This window comes from Hyla sarda, chromosome 8 (assembly GCF_029499605.1).
Source record: "Hyla sarda isolate aHylSar1 chromosome 8, aHylSar1.hap1, whole genome shotgun sequence".
Taxonomy (NCBI): domain Eukaryota; kingdom Metazoa; phylum Chordata; class Amphibia; order Anura; family Hylidae; genus Hyla; species Hyla sarda.
In genome coordinates, this window is record NC_079196.1 from 178,393,226 (window position 1) to 178,409,741 (window position 16,516).

The 16,516-nt window shown below is 41.0% G+C and overlaps 1 protein-coding gene across 1 annotated transcript in view; it reads right to left on the reverse strand.

Annotated features, from left to right (window-relative positions):
- Positions 1-12,976, reverse strand: part of LOC130285312 (uromodulin-like) — a 62,722-nt gene extending 49,746 nt beyond the window's left edge. Inside the window, exons 1-7 of the mRNA XM_056536668.1 lie at positions 12,829-12,976; positions 12,378-12,616; positions 8,452-8,574; positions 7,525-7,702; positions 6,325-6,462; positions 6,217-6,231; positions 1,516-2,301 (exon numbers count right to left, since the gene is read on the reverse strand). Of these exons, the coding sequence (XP_056392643.1) occupies positions 1,516-2,301; positions 6,217-6,231; positions 6,325-6,462; positions 7,525-7,702; positions 8,452-8,574; positions 12,378-12,616; positions 12,829-12,943 (1,594 nt within the window). The 5' untranslated portion in view covers positions 12,944-12,976. The remainder of the gene's footprint in view (positions 1-1,515; positions 2,302-6,216; positions 6,232-6,324; positions 6,463-7,524; positions 7,703-8,451; positions 8,575-12,377; positions 12,617-12,828) is intronic.
- Positions 12,977-16,516: the final 3,540 nt, after the last annotated feature.

Below are 16,516 nucleotides of genomic sequence, written 5' to 3' on the forward strand. Positions count from 1 at the left end.
TATTTGGCATTGTATGGCCATATTTGAGCATATGTACAGATCTTAATTTATCTATATTTTGGCCTTAAAGGGGTATTCCAGTCTTAGACATCTTATTTCCTATCCAAAGGACAGGAACAAGATGTCTGATTGCAAGGGTCCCGCAGCTGGGACCCCCATGATCTCCGTGCATCCCTCGGCATTCTGTGCTGGGCACGGCTCCCGAGAGGCATCATACAATGCCCTCTCCATTCATGTCTATGGGAGTGGGCTTGTCGGCCATCACGCCCTCTCCCATAGACACGAATGGAGGGGGGCAGGACCCTTGAGATCAGACATCTTATCCCCTATCCTTTGGATAGGGGGATAGGATTTATTATGTCTGAATACCCCTGTTACCCATAGCGGATCTATTTAGGGGTGCATGCTTTTCAATAAATTCAACATATTGTGGCTGCCCATTTTCAGTACAATTTACCCCTGTGTGAAGACATTATCTGTAATTTAACATTTTAGCCATCTATTAATTAACATACTTTTATGATAAAAATGTACCCCAAAATGTGGTACACTTTTGGTGCATTACCAATATTGAGCAAAAGTGTCTAAAAACAATTGCACCAGGCGGTTTTGTTAATCCAACAAAATATGATGTCTGGCACATAGAATGCAACAAAAGAGGAGCACTTTATGGTATCAACACTAGCATATGAAAATTCAGTGCTAAAGTTTTTCGGATCCTGTTGGATCATTAGTCATGGCATAAGGGTCCAACAGGATCCAAATCGCTTCAGAATTGATGTTCCATATACTTGTGTTGGTACAGTAAAGCACTCCTGTTTTATTGCATCCTCTGTGCCGCACATCATCTTTTGCGGGATCCTACTGACACATCTGCAGATGCTGCCGACCAAGCCAAATTACAGAGGCACTAAACTTTTGTTGTTGCAGTTTTGATGATGTCCCTCGCTGTAGTTGCCTATGTATGGATACCTAGTGATTGTTATGTAAATTAAGGCTTTTAAGTGACAACTTGTTATGTTATTCTGTTGAATTGGTTTCATGAGAAATTGAAATCCTTAAAAAAACTTATGAGTGGACACATCTGTATTTGGATAATAGATAAAAATAGATATGTCCACTTTTAAGAACTATTTTCTATATATCTAGTATATCTAAAATAAAAGTTACATCTGATTAAAAACATTCTACCAATTTATGTCTGCAGCCATTATATAGAATTATGTGTCTTCATGCATACAGACTACAAACAAACTATATGTAGATGGTTTTGTGGAGCCATACTCCCGTCCAATTGTTGCCTACTTTTAGCTGAAGCACCTTGTGTCTGTCCCGCTCCCTCCCATAGACTTGCATTAAGGGGGCGTGACCGTGACATCATGAGGGGTCGTGGTCGACCACTGCAGCGCAAAAACAGCATTCAGAACATTTAGTTCCCTACTAGCCAGTGGAGTACACCTTTAAAATTCCTAAATATGTATATGATGACATCAAGGTGATATGCTCGTGTATTACCTGTACAATAAGCTGCTGGACATCTGGGTGTTCCATGTAATTTGTATACATGATATCCATCTGGACAGGCTTTGACTTCTACAATGGTTGACCAGTAGCAGCAGTTACCATCCCACTGAGCACAAGCGGTGAAGGATACAATTCCTTCATTTGGAAAAGGATGTGAGCCATTCATCCACATTGAGGCCTCAGTGCCACATTTGTTTTCAGGCACACAGCTTTCTGCAAGTCGAATTCCTCCACTCCCTGTGAATCTGTACCATCCAGTTCTTTGGCTATCACAGTTGTCCCCTTGTGATGTGAGGATGCTTCTCCAGGGCTCATTGAGAGTGGTATAGCTTGAACAGGGATCCAAACATTTGTAGGATCCTTTTTCATTGAGACATTCTAGACCTTGACCACATAGACTTCTTGCACATTCTTCTTCTTTACACTGGAACCCATCTTCTTTGTAATCTGACTTGCATGTACAAGAAGAATCCCCCTCGTTCTTGGAGCAGTTAGCCAGAGATTGACAGTGATAGAGTGTAGGATCTGAACATTCATCAATATCGACACATTCATTCGCTGTATTTTTGGTGAATCCATTTGGACACTCACATACGTATGAACCAAGCACGTTTACACAGATATCAGGACAGTTATTAGACCAAGGATAGGCGCATTCATCAATGTCGGAACATGCAAAACCGTCACCTACAAAACCTTCATTACACGAACATTCCTTGATGCCAAAATAGTCTTCACATATAGCATTGAAGTGACATTGCGAGCAGTGTCTTGTATCTGGACAAAAAAAATCATATAATAGATATTACAACATCCCATCATGCATGTCGTTTTCATAAGTCTATAAAACAGCAGATTGGATGAGCACGATGTATAGAGGAGCAAAAAGAAAAAAAAAAACAAAGGGGCAGTAACTTCCTAAATAATTGATAAAAACAATGTAAAGAAATCACTCTGCTCACCTGCTGGTATTGAACTGAGAGTCCAACACCTAACATAGTATATGTCACTGTATAGTGTACCCGGCAGCTGCCTTGTGTCCCGGCCAATCAGCAGAGGGTTTCGGAAACCAAAGAGAAACTTAGTCCCATCAGGAAATAAAACAAATGCTTGCTATGGGGCTATACCGGTGGTATGAAGAGAATCATAATGGATCAAATTAGAAAAAAATGTGTTTATTCTCTCATACAGTTGCAGACAACGCATTTAGTGAAGCCTTTCGCTTCACTTCCTCAAATGCATAAACCTGTATGATAGAATAAAGACTAATTTTTTTCTTATCTGATCCACGATTCTCTTCATGCCACTAGTATACTGCCATAGCAAGCCTGTGTTTTCTTTCCTGATGGGACTTAGTTTCCAATTGTTTGATGAGGGCTCTCAGACTTAAAGTGGTATTCCCATCTGATAATATGATGGCATATCGCAAGGATACATTATCGCCTTATGATGGTTAGGGGGTCAAAGTTTTTTGTAGTTGCCCAGCAAAAGCTGTCCGAGCTGCTACCCAGCAGCGTTTGCTGGGTGCATAATCTCTCTCAAGTATTGTATAGTTGTGCTAAATGTATTTTCTGTCTTAGCCCACAAGTCAAATACATACACTGAGAGTTACAGCATGCAGAGGGTTAAAGGGAATCTTACAGTGGTATCAACCACACTAACCTGAAGAAAATATGGAAAATAACATTTTTAAGCAACGCAGGTGTATTTTATACTGTACTGACCTGCTTAACCCGCTCCTGCAAGTAACCCCACCCCTTCATCTGATAACTCCACCCCTTCATCTGATAATTCCACCCCTTCATCTGATAACTCCACCCCTTCATCTGCCTTCTTCACAGACATGCTGAAGAAGAGGGATACATACTGATGAGGGGATAGAGTTAATGGCAGAATGGGCGGTGTTATTGACCACAGCAGCAAGAGAAGCAATGTTAGTACAGCATAAAGACCCCTCCATTGTTCAGAAAGGCTGAAGTGAACATTTTTATTTTTGAGGATTACGACAATGGTTGCACAGATCTTTATGCGGTGAACTATGTTTGAATCAGGATCACCCGCACTATTAATCTGTATTCTGTATATTCAGGTAAGTGCGGGTGATGCTGCCATTTAAAGGGGTACTGTGGTGGAAAACTTTTTTTTTTTTTTTTTAAATCAACTGGTGCCAGAGAGTTAAACAGATTTGTAAATGACTTCTATAAAAAAAATCTTAATCCTTCCAGTACTTTTTAGGGGCTGTATACTACAGAGGAAATGCTTTTCTTTTCGGATTTCTCTTTTTTCACAATCACAGTGCTCTCTGCTGACCTCTGCTGTCCATTTTAGGAACTGTCCAGAACAGGAGAAAATGCCCATAGCAAACATATGCTGCTCTGGACAGTTCCTAAAATGGACAGCAGAAGTCAGTAGAGAGCATTGTGGTCGTGACAGAAGAGAAATCCAAAAAGAAAAGCATTTCCTCTGTAGTATATAGCCCCTAAAATGTACTGGAAGGTTTAAGATTTTTTAATAGAAGTCATTTACAAATCTGTTTAACTTTCTGGCACCAGTTGATAAAAAAAAGAAAAAAAAAAGCTTTTATGTTTTAACACTGCAATGCATTTTATGTATAGCTGAATGGTTTATGTATAGCTTAATTTGGTCACATGTCGACTCCTGCCCAATAAATGTAGGCGGCAGTCTCTACTCCATCTGCATGTCTCCACTCCATCCACATGTCGCTAAGCACAGCTGCTTGCCGAGGAGATAGGAGTCAAGTACCACATGTACCCAAAAATTACTATGATAAAGTCTAGTTCCAGTCAACTCCTCAAGGGTTAATCTGTTGTTTTATCTCAAAGCCTCAATGAGTAGTGTTGTCCAGAACGGATAAGTTGTTAAAGGACCACTCTGCATTTCCCTCTGGTCAGATCAGTACTAGCCTGTCTGCCAAATAAGGGAGGACTTTCATGGATATGCTTTTACGAGTGTGGTATCACAGATTGCAACCAGTAGAGTTAGTAAAGTGGAGTCCTTTATATTTCATTACACCACAGTTTGCTAAGCATGAGGATCCTCATGCGGTAGTTTGAATCTTCGTAATATAATTTGGACTTGGAACTTGAGAGCTAAAGAACTTTTCATACCTAAACATATCTGTTGAGCGTATAGTTCCTCATACACATGCTAAATACTAAAGATTTCTTATTTCTGTAAAGTATCAACAAAATAAATGTTATTTAAAGGGGCAGTGACCAAATCATGATTCTCCTGATTTTTAATCTGTACTATAACAAAGATTAATTTCAAGAGACTGGGTATTTGCTGAAATTGCATAAGGAATCCAGCACAAGTTGTTTACTGGAAGCTACAAGTTGTTTACTGGGATCATGGCTACAGGGGACTCATTCCCGGGCTTTATATGAGGAAACAGCTTTCTTTGAAAAAATGGCAAACATCAATCAGCTACATGACACACACCATAGGGACTACTACCCTTCATTGTACACCAAGTGGCCACTATTTTTTTGACCCTCATTGCTCCCTATTAATGAGGTTCAGACCCCCAGTAATCATAAAGTAACGTCACATCTTAGTGATCTGCCATAAGTTTAAAAGGTATACAGCATGAACATAAAACACAAAAGCACATTGGGGGGTATTTATCAAAGGATTTATGTGGGGGGTTTTTCACGTAACTTTGGCGCAATATATCGGCGCAGTGTCTTTTTGCATCTTCTCCACTGTCATTTTTACAACTTTCTCAAAATCGCACGGTCCTGTGTGTGATTTTAACTTTAGTCAGTAATTCATCATTTGCGCCAATCGATCTTTGGCGCAATTTTGGCGCAAATCCCCGCCAAGAAATTTTGCACATGGAAAACACACTTAGCAATGTCAGAAAATGTAAAGGCGTCAAAATACATTGAAAAGGGCTGCTCAATACTATCCTGCGACATAGTTGCCTCTGAGGAACCTTCACCCTCCGTTGAGCCAGCATTGGACATGGCCACACAGGGTCAGGAAAGGTAAGCACTAAAGCAGTGGTCTCCAACCTGCGGACCTTCAGATGTTGAAAAACTACAATTCCCAGCATGCCCGGACAGCCAACGGCTGTCCGGGCATGCTGGGAATTGTAGTTTTGCAACATCTGGAGGTCTGCAGGTTGAAGACCACTGCACTAAAGTAAAAAATTTTTAAAAAATTACCAAAAAAACGACCCAAGTTGAAAATAAAATCCATTTCACATGGAGGCTATAAACCCCACTAAAGAAAATAACTCATGTCACTTGCTGATATACTGCAGGAGGGTCTCCGAAATCGCTGCTCTACAGGGTAAAATACGCGTCCTCTGTGGTGGTAAGTTCTGTGTAAAAGGCGCTGTGAACAGCTGATTTCAACATTTACACCAAAATTACTAACAAACTTGCACCAAATGATAAATTTGGTGCATGTCCACGAAAACCAAAGTGAAAAAAAAAGGTAAAAAGAAACTATCAACAGGCAAAATTGATAAATCCCCCCCCCCCCCCATTATCTTTTCAGTATTCTCCCCACATAATATGTTGTTGGCTTCATACAGATACCTCCCTTTGTTGCCAACCCCCCTGTACAAAGAATGGCTTTCAGTAAAGGTGGTCCTCATACACAAGCTTCTGCGACCAGATGTCAAGTCACAATCAATATTAATATTCAGTCATGGAGACTTACATGATATGTTCTTCACTGAAAGATATAAAGCAAAAGAACAATAAAATTCATATACAGTATATTCATTTAAAGGTAAATGCCTGTGTTTAGCAAAAACTTGAAATGTACCTTTAAAGCCTTCTACACGTATAGCATAATGCCCAGTTCCATTCACACGAAGGGTCCAAGAACCTATGGCATGCTTCTCAACAATGTACATGGATCCCCAAGGTTCAGATATCACTGTTTTAGGTTTTATTTCAGAATCTACAATAGATAAAAGTAGTTATAAAGGCTTTTTGGGTCTATGACTTAAGCGGCTTCTTCTTTAATATGAGGTCGGAGTAGGGTACTGAGTCCCATGGTATGTCACAGTCTTGAACATTTTGTAGCTGCTATGCCTGCAATTGCAGACCTCTGCATCCCTGTTGCCAGACCTCTTTAAATGGTCACATCTAACCGACATGCATCATTCTCAGCTTACACTGCTCAATGCTGCTCTATCATGCCCTCCATGCTGCTGCTGCTGATGCTTCTGAAGGTGTGCTAAATTTAGTTGTAAGGGAGCAGAATGCCATTTTTTGTGTCTGCAGTGTATAAGAGCCCTCATAGAGACTTGTTTCCACCAACTCAGGAAAAACTGTAAATTAGCCACGTAGCCTGCAAAGGAAGAAAACTGCTAAAAAGAAAACTGTCAGATATAAGTTATATAATGTCCAGAAAAACTCATGGTAGTATATTGTAAAATGCTACCTGAAACAACAGGTATGCTTTAAGGCTTAAGCACAATGCAGAATTTGTATTTCTGCAACACCGGGTAACCAAAAGGGATTAAAGGGGTACTCTGCTGGAATACATTTTTTTTTAAACAACTGGTGCCAGAAAGTTAAACAGATTTGTAAATGGAGGAAGTTCTTTTCTTTTTGAATTTCCTTTCTGTCTGACCACAGTGCTCTCTGCTGACACCTCTGTCCATGTCAGGAACTGTCCAGAGTAGGATAGGTTTGCTATGGGGATTTGCTCTTACTCTGGACAGTTCGTAAAATGGACAGAGGTGTCAGCAGAGAGCACTGTGGTCAGACAGAAAGGAAATAACTTCCTGTGGAGCATATAGCAGCTGATAAGTACTAGAAGGATTAAGATTTTTAAATAGAAGTAATTTACAAATCTGTTTCATTTTTTGGCACCAGTTGAGTTAAAAAAAATGTTTTCCAGCGGAGAACTCCTTTAAGCAGTGGGATGCATGGTTATAAAAACTGCAGGCTAGGTCAGCAACCTAGGTTTAATACAGTATCCAGCATTAGTATTACTACATTTTCCTGTTCTTACCATATGGGTCAGTGATTAGTAATGAGCTGATCATCCCATCTGTGGTCAATAGTAGTGAAGTATAGTTCTCTGCCACGGAGAAGGTGACAGAATGATCCTCGCCATCATAGTCCTTAGACAACAGTTGGGTAGAGCTGTTAATGGGTCTTGATAGAGTAAAATCCAAGTAGTAGAAAACCTTGTAATTGTGTTAAAAATTAATTATGAATGTATACAAATAAAACGATATTGCATGTAACATTGTTTATTAATTTTAAATGTCCCAGTCATTTGAAATTTGTTTTTTACATATCCTAGGGATTACTGTGTCCAGTCAGTGCCGTAGTAACTTGTACGTTTTGCAGTGATGATAGGGGAAAATGTATCCCTATCTGTGTCTCTAGCTATTGCAAAACTACAACATCCATAATGTCTGTGGCTCTCCCAGCATGATGGGAATTGTAGTTTTCAACAGTTAGAGAGCCGCTTAAACCCAGGTGATCGGTGGGGGCTGCTAAATCTAAAATTCCCAGGCCTATATTTAGTCCCAGTCTGGCCTGCCCATCGGTCTTCTGCCATGATTGTACACCTTATGCAACATAACACGTTATCCATGATAATGGCCCATATTTATCAGCCTGAACCCCTAATAGTCTTGTTTTTCTCATAGCAACCAATAACAGCTCAACTTTCATAACTTAACGAGCTCCTGTAAAGTGAGAGTTGAGCTGTGATTGGTTACTATGAGAAAAACTCGACAATTAGGGTTTTCGGTTGATTCATAAATATGGGCCAATATGTCTAACAGTCACATAAATGGGGCATCTTACCATGATTCTTATGCTGCATGTATAACTCTCTAGAGCCTTATCCCCATATGTACTAGACCACCGAGCGTGACTCACCCCCATCAACAATTCCCAGAGTGAACTGTTTAGTAGTACTCACCTTGTTCAGTTTTGAGAGACTGACTTCAAACACATGCCCAAAACTCAAGGAGGCGATATCTCTGTATATTAGAAATTTGGGGTCTCTTCTGCCAGCGCATAAGCCAGTTACCAAAAAAAAGATCTGTAGACAAGAAATGAACATGCATTACTTATAAAATCTGTTCATTGTTAATAAATGTAAACTGAACGTGTAATAAAAAGAAACGGGGGGGGGGGGTATCTGGGGGATTTAAAATAGTTTTTTTTTTTTTTTTTTTTGCATACTGCGCCGGTTTGGTTGAAAACATTTTCGAAAGAATTTTGCCTTGTTTGCAACCTGGTTGCCAATTTCTTAACCATTTAATGACATGGCAGGTTTTGGCCTTGAGGATAGTCTTTAATTTTTGCATTTCCATTTTTCCTCCCCTTTAAATAAATCTTCACTTTTCCATCCAAAGACCCATATGAGGGCTTGTTTTTTTGCCCAACCAATTGTATTAAAAAAAATTACAAATATAATGTTATTTAGAAATGTACAGTGAAATCGAAAAATTATTATTTGAGGGGGAAATTTTAAAAAATCCTTTTGCAACATTTGAGGGGTTTTGTTTTTTATATAGTGCATGTTACAGTAAAACTGACACAGTATCTTTACTCTGTGGCTTAATACCATCCACATAATATCCACCTTTACATAGCTGGGTGTTGTTATTTTCCCGCTGTGGCTCAAAGCAGTGTATTATAATGCAGATGTGACCAGTATGAGCTGAGCATCTGTGAGATCCAGACAATACCCAGACAGCTTGCAGCCTTTTCAGAAGAGGAACATTCCCATGTACACTGACAAGCAATACATGGTGCTAAATAATTATTTATTTGCAAAATGGTTTATCTTAGGTCATTTTATGAGCTTTTTTCTTGTGTATTTGCACCATATAGGTTCCATATGGCTGCTTTAGGTTTATAAAAAGCATGCACTTTTGGCACATAGCATTGCAAATGTAAAAATGTTTATTTAAATGCAGTTTTTTTATGTACAGTATTTGAACCATATAGGTTCACATGGCTGCATCTACTTTAGGCGCAAAGCTTTGAAAAGATAAAATGTTTATTTTGTGGCAAAAAATGCAAGTTTTTGTGTGTATTTGCACCAAATAGGTTCCAAATTGCTGCATTAGAATTATACACAAATTTAAGCACAAATTGCATAAAGTGAATACTGCTTTGCAAATATAAAAATGTTTGTGCAGACCTCATGGCAAGGGAGGGGGAGGGAGGAGGACAGAGGCTTCTGAATAAATGCCCCCAGTCTCCAAGAGAAGTCAAAAAGACTAAGCATAGTAATACATAGTTCAAAAGGTATTTTACATATAAAAACATGCATATTATTATGCATACAGGTCTTAGGGCAGATTGCTACACTTGGGCACTGTCAGAACCTTTTATATGTTGTACATCTTGGCAAAACATTTGGGGAATTGGCATTTTTTCAGTTACGTTGTTCACCATGTGGGATCATAAACATTATATTTTAAAAGCTTGGACAGTTCCGTATGTGTAGGTACCAAATATGTTTATTTTTATTTATTTTTTGTAAAATTGGAAATGAAGGGAAGATTACAATTTTTATTAGGGAAGGGGCTTTGAAATAATTAAAAAAAAATTTTTTTATTTAATTTATACTTTTTAAGTTTGAAAGGGGGCTGTTATATGCAATCATTGTATTGCCTTTACAGGACAATGCTATACTATTGCATAGCATTGTGCAGGGAGATTGGCACTCTTTGGATACAGTATTGGTCTGAAAGACTGTGTCAGGTCAGCAACAATCAGTAGACACAGAGCAGGGTAAGAGAGCTCTGGCCGCCATTTTAACTTGTCATACCCCTGTAATAGCGCTGTGGGGTCCTATGAGTACACTGAAATAAACACCAACTGTCATTTCATCCCTAGTCTATAGGGTTAACAAGAGAAATTACTAGCGGTGTTTGCCTAGCTACTAATAGCAGCTGTCACTCACTACCTATTAAGCGACATTAAACACTCCAGGGCGTATATGTATGCCTTAGTGCATTTAATACCAGACAGCCACAGCCTACATGTACTTCAAAAGGGGTGTGGCCTCCAAAATGGACTAACAAGGGACGGGGCTTAACTCAAACCAAAAAATCTACAGTATGCAGCAAAAAACAGGTGTTATCTATACCACCTTAGAGGTAGTGTAGAAAGAGCTTGCAGTGTAAGATGTGCCAGATTTTCAAACAGCCTAGGTCACTGTTAAAAATCTGGGGCAAACTACCGTATTTATCGGCGTAAAATTTTTAGCCTAAAGTCTACCTGTGTGTTATACACCGATAAGCCACTGCAGTTCAATGATTTAATGGGGGCGCTTTAAATCAATGAACTGCAGCGGCTTTGCAGGTACACAGACCTGCCGTCGCTGCCGGCTTCTCTGCCCCTGCCTGTCCTGGGGTCTAGAGCCCTGCTGCCGGCCCTTCTCTCCCCCTGGCTATCGGTGCCGCTGCCCGTTCTCTCCCCCTGGCTATCGGTGCCGCTGCCCCATTGCCTGCGCTGATAACCAGGGGGAGAGAAGCGGCGCCGGCAATGGGGCAGCGGCGCCGACAGACAGGGGGAGAGAAGGGGCAGCGGCACCCATTGCGGGCGCCGCTGCCCCGTTGCCTCCCCCATTCCCGGTTGTATAATTACCTGTTGCCGGGGTCGGGTCCGCGCTGCTTCAGGCCTCCGGTGTGCGTCCCTTGCGTCGTTGCTATGTGCTGCAGGACGCAATGACGTCACTCATCATTGCGCCGTGCAGTGCATAGCAATGACGCAGGGGACGCACAGCGGAGGCCTGAAGCAGCGTGGACCCGACCCCGGCAACAGGTAATTATACAACCGGGGATGGGGGAGGCAACGGGGCAGCGGCGCCGGCAATGGGTGCCGCTGCCCCTTCTCTCCCCCTGGCTATCGGCGCTGCTGCCCCATTGCTGGCGCCGCTTCTCTCCCCCTGGCTATCGGCGACGGGGCAGGGGGAGAGAACGGGCAGCGGGCAGATAGACACGGGGAGAGAAGGGCCGGCAGCAGGGCTCTAGACCCCAGGAAAGGCAGGGGGAGAGAAGCGGGCAGCGACGGCCTCTCTCCCCCTGCCTTTGCTGGGGGCTTCTGCGGGGTCAGAAACAGTGTATCGGGGTATACGCATGAACACACACGCACCCTCATTTTACAAAGGATATTTGGGTAAAAAACTTTTTTTACCCAAATATCCTTGGTAAAATGAGGGTGCGTGTTATAGGCCAGTGCGTGGTATACCCCGATAAATACGGTAAGCAAGACTTAGCAAGTTTTTGAATATGTCCCCATATATTCTTATATGTATAAAAAAAAATTAAAAAGTTTCTCTTTTTATAATGTCTAATCTCCATTTCTGGCAAAAAAAAGTTGGGGACACAAGATAAGGTAACATCTTAATATTAGTTGGTTATACAGTATCCCATTAAGGTATATCCACACCATTAGAAGGAATATAACGCTGATATGGAAAAACTGCTACAGTACACTGTCTACAAAGATGTGCAACTACCTGTGCTATAAATCTAATTGAGATTTCTTTAAGGACTCAGTGCTGAGACCTCCACCGATCAGTAGAACAAGGGAGAATAAGGGAGAATTATAAGTTTATGGGGCCATCCAGTGAAGCTAAACATCAAGCCGAAGGGGTAAAACCCATAAGCACGCATTCATTGTACCAATCAGTGGGGGTCAGCACTGAGACTCAAACAGATAACAACTTTTGACATTTCAAGGACACTTTAAGTGCAGGACTGTTTTCCATAGTTATCCCTTTTCATCCTTTAAACTTAGGATACTAAGTACAATACTTTAATAATACAAAATACACGATAGTTACAGGTTAGCATTTTCAGGTTAGTCCGATCTGTCGCTTACTTTTGACTGCTTTGTTTTAATGAGAGCATATACATCTCTTTTTAAGTTTTCATCGTTGTAATCTTTAGCAGATGCATCAGTTAAGACCAAAATGAATGAATGATCTGGGGACTCCTCCAAAGCAACTTTGAGACCTTTCATGACCATTTCAGGGCAGTCCCCACCACCCCGTACTGTGAGATTGTTGAAGAAACCATCAAATATACTAATGGAATCTGTTGTCTGTATTGGTCCTACTCCTGAAAGAACAAAAGGTTAGTGTTACTTTTCTGTGCAGTAGGAACAAACTGTAGTGCTGGGAGGGATGTCCTATCTGCAGAAAGGCTGCTGACTGAGGCACTGTACTGACCTCAACTTATAGGTGGTATGTCTCTGGTTGTCTCTTTCTTAAAAAAAACACATTCCATATTATTTTACATTACGTTAAATAGTACAAAAAATATCTCCATACGTGGATCATTGAACTCCACCATAGTGTATTTTCTTACTCCACATGGGAATCGGGCCGACACTTGATCTAGAAGCCAGCCATTGACCAACTTCAGTTGCTGAATATCATTGTACATGGAACCAGTAGTGTCCACCAGGTATGTCAGAGAAGATGACTCTGCCAAATAAGGAGAGCTGGTCATATAGTATCAAAAAAACCACAATGGTGATATGTGAAAACTTTACTCAGACACAATTTTTATAAACGCTTAAGTTTGAGCAGTTTTCTAGAAACATGAATTGCCATTTCAGGAACAATGATGCAGAAGGGCTGGCAGTGCTTTTGACTGACAATTTCTATACATAAAGGGATTGCATATTGGCATTTGGACATTGTTCTTCTAGTTTATTATTATACTTTGTCACCTGCCTCATTAGGTGAATGTCTTACATGGTCTATTAGATCCCTGCTTGAAAATGAATTCTATTAATCAAAGTTGAACCCTCCCCCCCCCCCCCCCCCATTCCCCCAAAGATCACCCAATCCCCCCAAATACACTGGGATCACCAGAACAGCCCCCACCTCCCTTGCTGAGCAGTCTGACCCCGACCCTCTGAGACATATAAGTCTTGTCAGTGATGGTCAGCTCAGCCAATCACCGGCTGAGGCAGAACACTGTGATTGCTTGAGCGGGCCATCACATCATAGACTGGTACAACTCAGAAGGTGCCGGCCAGAGTGCTCAGCAGGAAGAGACAGGTCTTCTTCTGAGGATCCCAGCGGTCAGACCCTGTGCGATCAGACACTTATCCTCTATCTTGTGGATTAAGGAACAGTTTTTAGTGTCAAATACCAGCCAGCTATACACTTCCTTTCAGCGTGTCTATCTATTTTTGCTTTATTGTAATATGATGACATTTCCATGTACCTGTATTTGATGCACACTTGTTTTTTTCTGCTGGTGGTGCACCTGCATACATAAAAGGAATTTTTATGGTAAGGGATAAATATTGTGGAAGGTTATGTATCACATTTATATACATGTTATACACCAGGATATGCAAAAAAATAAATAAAAAAATAGATATATTGAGAATATAGAAAGATATCATCACTATCACATAAAAAGTGACTTGTACAAGTCTATGTGGTATCATTTTGTTTAACACCAAAATATTGCAGATACTACATTCACATTTGCTGCCATTGTTCCCCATCCATCCCATGCTGAAGGCCATGCATATTAATAATGCATATGTACATATGCATTCATGAAGGTAAAGAAATAATATGTTATATATGAACCCTATCTTCTTTGCAGTATACCGGTAGTTTAAGGGGGAAAAAAATTCATCTTAAGCTGCATTCACATCTCGTTTTGCAATACGGGTCCCGTATCCCGAAACGTATGCAACCATATATGCCTCCTCAAGTTTTTAAACCGTATACGGTTTGAAAACGGATGTCCATTTGCATATGTTTTAATAGTTTTTCCTTGAAAAAAAACGGATACGGTTTTGTTTGTCAACATTTTAAATAAAGTTATTTTTTTATTGAATTTCCCCAAAAAATAAAAAAATAAAACAAAATGAAAAAAAGTATTGTGCAAACCAGATGTAACCGTATGCAAATACAGTTAAATATGGTTACCGTAGAACTCCATTTTAAAATAACCGTATGCAGGTTGGATACGGTTTTTGATCGGGACACAAAACCGTAGTAGACTACAGTTTGGTGTACCGTTAAAATCCAATTAAACCGGTAAATGATGCAAAACGTACACAACCTGATGCTACGGTTGGCATACGGTTTACAATGAAATGTCTATATATATACGGTTTGCAATACGGTTCGATACGTTTTTTTTCAATGAAACTGGATACGTACCGTAATGCAAAATTACCGAATGCAGCCTTATTTGGATCAAACAGTTTTGTAACTTCCTAACAGGGATGCATTTTCTTTCCCCCCCCCCCCCCCCCTCCTCCATCTGTTTTGGGTCAGCGGTGGGGGGCATAACTATTGTATTGTAAAGAATCGTAAAGCTGAAAATGAGTTGTTGTTTTTTCAGCGGCAGGTGAACAGGTATCTGTAAGCCCCATCAAAATGAATGGACCTGTCACAAGAAATACTGAAAAATGACTAGGTAGATTCTGTAAAACAGCTTTCATTACAAAAAGCAGTTCCATACAGTATAGTAATATTTCATACTCACTGACGTTATTTGTGGAGCTGCAAAATCTTACTTCACACAGTAACAGCAATATGAAGGGGTGCAAATACAGTAACATGTCTTCTATAAGCCTGATCATTCCACTGGCACCCTAAAAATGAAGCCACCAGATTGTTAATACTTCTTTTTACATTTTAGATTCCAGAACATTCTCCTTTAATACTCAAGAGTTGTGGCATTAAACTAAAACTACCGTATTTTACGCCGTATAAGACGCACTTTTTCTTCCCCAAAACTGGGGGGGAAAAGTCGGTGCGTCTTATACGGCGAATACACCCCCATCGCGGCGGTCCCTGCGGCCATCAACGGCCGGGACCCGCGGCTAATACAGGACATCACCGATCGTGGTGATGCCCTGTATTAACCCTTCAGACGCGGCGATCAAAGCTGACCGCCGCGTCTGAAGGGAAAGTGACACTAACCCGGCTGTTCAGTCGGGCTGTTCGGGACCGCCGCGAACAGCCTGACTCAATAGCCGGGTTAGTGCTTAAAGGACACCGGGAGGGACCTTACCTGCCTCCTCGGTGTCTTCTCTGTTCAGGGATCCCCTGTATGCCGGCGCTCTCCTTCCTCGTCATCACGTCGTCGCGTACGTGCGTCGGCGGGCGTAACGACGTGATGGCGGCGACGGAGAGCGAGGATACCCGGCCGGCAGCAGAGACAGCGATGGAGCGACATCCAGGGCAGCGGTGATGGGTCCGGAGCAGCTGGGACACGTGAGTATTACCTCCTCCTGCAGTGGTCTTCAATCTGCGGACCTCCAGATGTTGCAAAACTACAACTCCCAGCATGCCCGGACAGCCAACGGCTGTCCGGGCATGCTGGGAGTTGTAGTTTTGCAACATCTGGAGGTCCGCAGGTTGAAGACAACTATTGGGTTCAAAATCTTTATTTTTTTTTATTTTCCCCCTAAAAATTGGGTGCATCTTATATGCCGGTGCGTCCTATAGGACGAAAAATACAGTATATGGTTATGTTGGTATTTACTTACATGCTGTCTGCTTGACTGCTTTTAGTCTTGCTTAATTTACCTTTATTGCTTTTTGGAGTTTTTTGGGGGGAAGTTTGAACCCCACTTTGTTTCTCATTATAATCTGCACCAATACTTTATACTGCAGGTTTGTACGTTTACATTAACTTCTGCATATATAAGCCAAAGCTTCTAAGAAGGTGAATACATAGGTATATTTCATACTGTGTACCCTTGGCCAAATAATATTTCCAGCAATTCTATAAACTCAGCAACTATAATACACTGCAAGGATAATATACTGTCAAAGCTTTACTAGCAATGCCGCCTGATGCCAATTTACTGAGCACTTACAGGGTCGCCATCATTTAAATGTATATCTGTAAAGAATGCTGAACACTGTTACTGGTATAAGGAACTGAGAATAACGTACTTTTGAACTGTATGACGGCAACTATAAGTCCCAGCATACCTTGTAACTAAAATTAAGGATTTACCATTTCCAA